Here is a 3,040-nt window from a genome sequence, read left to right as displayed (position 1 = left end):
ATTATATATATTATATATATTTATATTTATATATATAAAGGTGTCCATTTATATATAATTATATAAGATTATATATAAGATTATATATAATTTTATATATAATTTTATGTGATTATATATAAAATATTTTTTTCTAGGATAGGAAGTACTTTTTCCACCATAACTCACCATGAAATTACTATACAAGGATTGTCCCCGGATTTTTTACAAAAATTTTAATAGTATATTCTATAAGTTACAATAAGAAGAATATATTGTATAAACATATAATTCTTGAAATTCTTTATTAAAAAGTTATAAAAGTTGTTAACAAAAATATGAAATGTGTAAAAAATAATTTTTATTTTTGCATGTCAAAGTGTCATTCGCTCAAATTAAAAGACAAACTTTTACAGAGGGATTTCTCCTACCCTTCTCTAAAAAGGTGATAAATTTCAGAATTACATTGATATTAAGCTTGTACTGATATCAACAAATCGCATTTTGAAATGCGCACTTTAAAATGCAACATTAGGTCAATTATTTCCTACATATTCTATATTTTTGTTATAATTTTTGATAAATTTTTGATATTTTAAGAACTGTATGTATATAATACTTTTTTTTTATTTTAGATCATGGAACATATCGTTAAACTTTGTGTAAAAAATCCGGGAACACAATATAATTAAATCATTTTGAGAATATACATGTCCTATTGTTTAGCTTATTATAACCATTATTTATTAATTTCAAACAAAACTCAATTATTTTTAAACAATTATTTAATAATAAATTATTTAATAATTTCAAACAAATTTAAATTATTTTTAAACAATTTTCCATTATAAATACTAATAATTGTCGTTATGAATCAGTTTTTAAATATAATAATTAAATGTGCAAACATATGTGTATATATGTAACGTAATATATACGCACAAAAATGGATTTTTATATGACTTACTTGTAAATGTTGAGGTGATGATGTATGCACTCCGACAGTCCTATTTCGTTTTCATTCGACAAAGAGCTTTCACGTCCCAGATATTTAACTGTTTTATTAATTATTAATTTGTGTAGACGACTTTCGAGTATTTCAAACTGAGCACACGTTTGTAAAATCAATCCGAAGACTAAGGTTTCCGTGCCCACATTTATCAAGGTGGCAAAAATTAAAGTTATAATCTGATGAATGGATATAATCCCAAACATAGATACAGTGTAATTATATGGTAGCCATATTCGATAAGGCAGGTGACCTTGCATCACGTTTAGTACTGATCCTATTGTAGTGCCTGTAACGGAACTTGTTGCTAAAAGTGAATATTTTATCGAGCATGATCTGCAAACGTAGAACCGAGATGAAATTTTATATGAACTTTTATTAGCATTTTTATTTATACTTTTAATTTTAAAAAATTTATAATCATAAGATATAAAATTATTGTATTATATTTAATTATTTTGTACATGTGTTGTGCGAATTATTACTATAATTTAAATATTTAAAATGACATTGGAATAGGAAACTTCTTCAACTAAAATTTTATTAATTAGATAAAAAATAGAAAATTACTATATTTTTATATAAAAATATAAGTATGCTCTAAAATATGATCAACAAAATGTAATAAAAGGACTCATAATTTGTAGAAACAACTAGATAGTTGATAAAATTTGTATATTTTATTGATACAATTTGAAAATAGTACGCGCTGAATGTGTACAAATTGAATTATTGCATAAATATTTTAAGTATTAATATTTTAATATTGGAATCTTTAATAAAGATATATGAACTGACCTGATAAATTTATCAAATTTTGCTTGTATAGCTATTTCATCCTCATCTCGAGGTTTATGTGGTGCTTTTAACAATATTTGCACTAAGTTGATTATTGTATTCCGACGTACCACAATAACAGTAGCTTTGCAACAAACGACAACAATGCTCAAAAACATTAGAGTATTAGTAGCAAAGTCATCAACATTATTGACAACAAAAATTATATCCATAAATTGAGTTAACACCAAAAAATATTCCGAAAATATTACCATAAAGGTAAATATGTTATACAGAAGTTTGGCACTATTTGATGACCATTCAACAGGTCGCCACATACCGCCAATGGTATATATAAGAAAATTTAGAGAAAGTAATTGCATAATTGGATCTCTTTCCAAACACTAATCGAATGTTGTACAAAAGTATAGCTTCTTTCTACATATAAAGTATCTAAAAATGTTTAAAACAAAAATGTTTAAAAAAATTATATTTTCTGAAATATATTAATTAAATTCGAATATATTATTATGTTTGAGAAAAATTGAATTTAATTTAGAAGGTAGTATAATTTTTTATAAAATAGATTATGCTTTTAGTAAGGATTACAAATTAATGTTTAAATCATATACTGATTATCAATTGCGACTGTTCACTTACAATAAATTTATTTAACTTACAAACTGTGTACAATGACAATACGAATTGCGGATGACTTTACTTATTTACAGTATAGTGTATGATTCGTGCGATTACAACTGCAAAAGTAGTATTTGTATATATTTACTACGCACCTTTTTCGAAATATCTTATAATTTTAGCTAGTAATAATAGGATTAACAAATATTAACACTGATATAATATGTTATTTTAAATTTCATTTATGTATATTTCAAATATGTTAAATTTATTTAAATGTAACCGAGCACGTCTTACAATAGACTACGTACAGTTTATTCTCCAACGTCTTGTCAACCGCAGTACTATCAATTACGGTCATTAAAAAGTCGACGTGGATCGTTTAGTCATTTATTATGGAGTGCATGTCTTTTGCGTTCTTGTGAATATAATAACGTAATAATAAAAGTTTTCTTATTTCTAATGAGGGGTATCGTCCTTTACGATCAAGCATATTATTTCCTATTGAATAAAATATTTGTATGTTTTCATGTTTCATCGGAAATACAAGAAATATCATATTTTCCGCAAAGTCTCTCTTTATTACATATAAGTTTATTACATACAATATCCAGCGATAAAAGTGATGTGTAATAA

The 3,040-nt window shown here is 24.5% G+C and overlaps 1 protein-coding gene across 1 annotated transcript in view; it reads right to left on the bottom strand.

Annotated features, from left to right (window-relative positions):
• LOC108693627 (odorant receptor Or1-like) overlaps positions 1 to 2,148 on the bottom strand; it is a 3,276-nt gene extending 1,128 nt beyond the window's left edge. Inside the window, exons 1-2 of the mRNA XM_018202663.1 lie at positions 1,787 to 2,148; positions 947 to 1,324 (exon numbers count right to left, since the gene is read on the bottom strand). Of these exons, the coding sequence (XP_018058152.1) occupies positions 947 to 1,324; positions 1,787 to 2,148 (740 nt within the window). The remainder of the gene's footprint in view (positions 1 to 946; positions 1,325 to 1,786) is intronic.
• Positions 2,149 to 3,040: the final 892 nt, after the last annotated feature.

This window comes from Atta colombica, unplaced genomic scaffold (assembly GCF_001594045.1).
Source record: "Atta colombica isolate Treedump-2 unplaced genomic scaffold, Acol1.0 scaffold96, whole genome shotgun sequence".
Classification (NCBI taxonomy): domain Eukaryota; kingdom Metazoa; phylum Arthropoda; class Insecta; order Hymenoptera; family Formicidae; genus Atta; species Atta colombica.
This window is presented reverse-complemented; position numbering and strand designations above follow the sequence as displayed.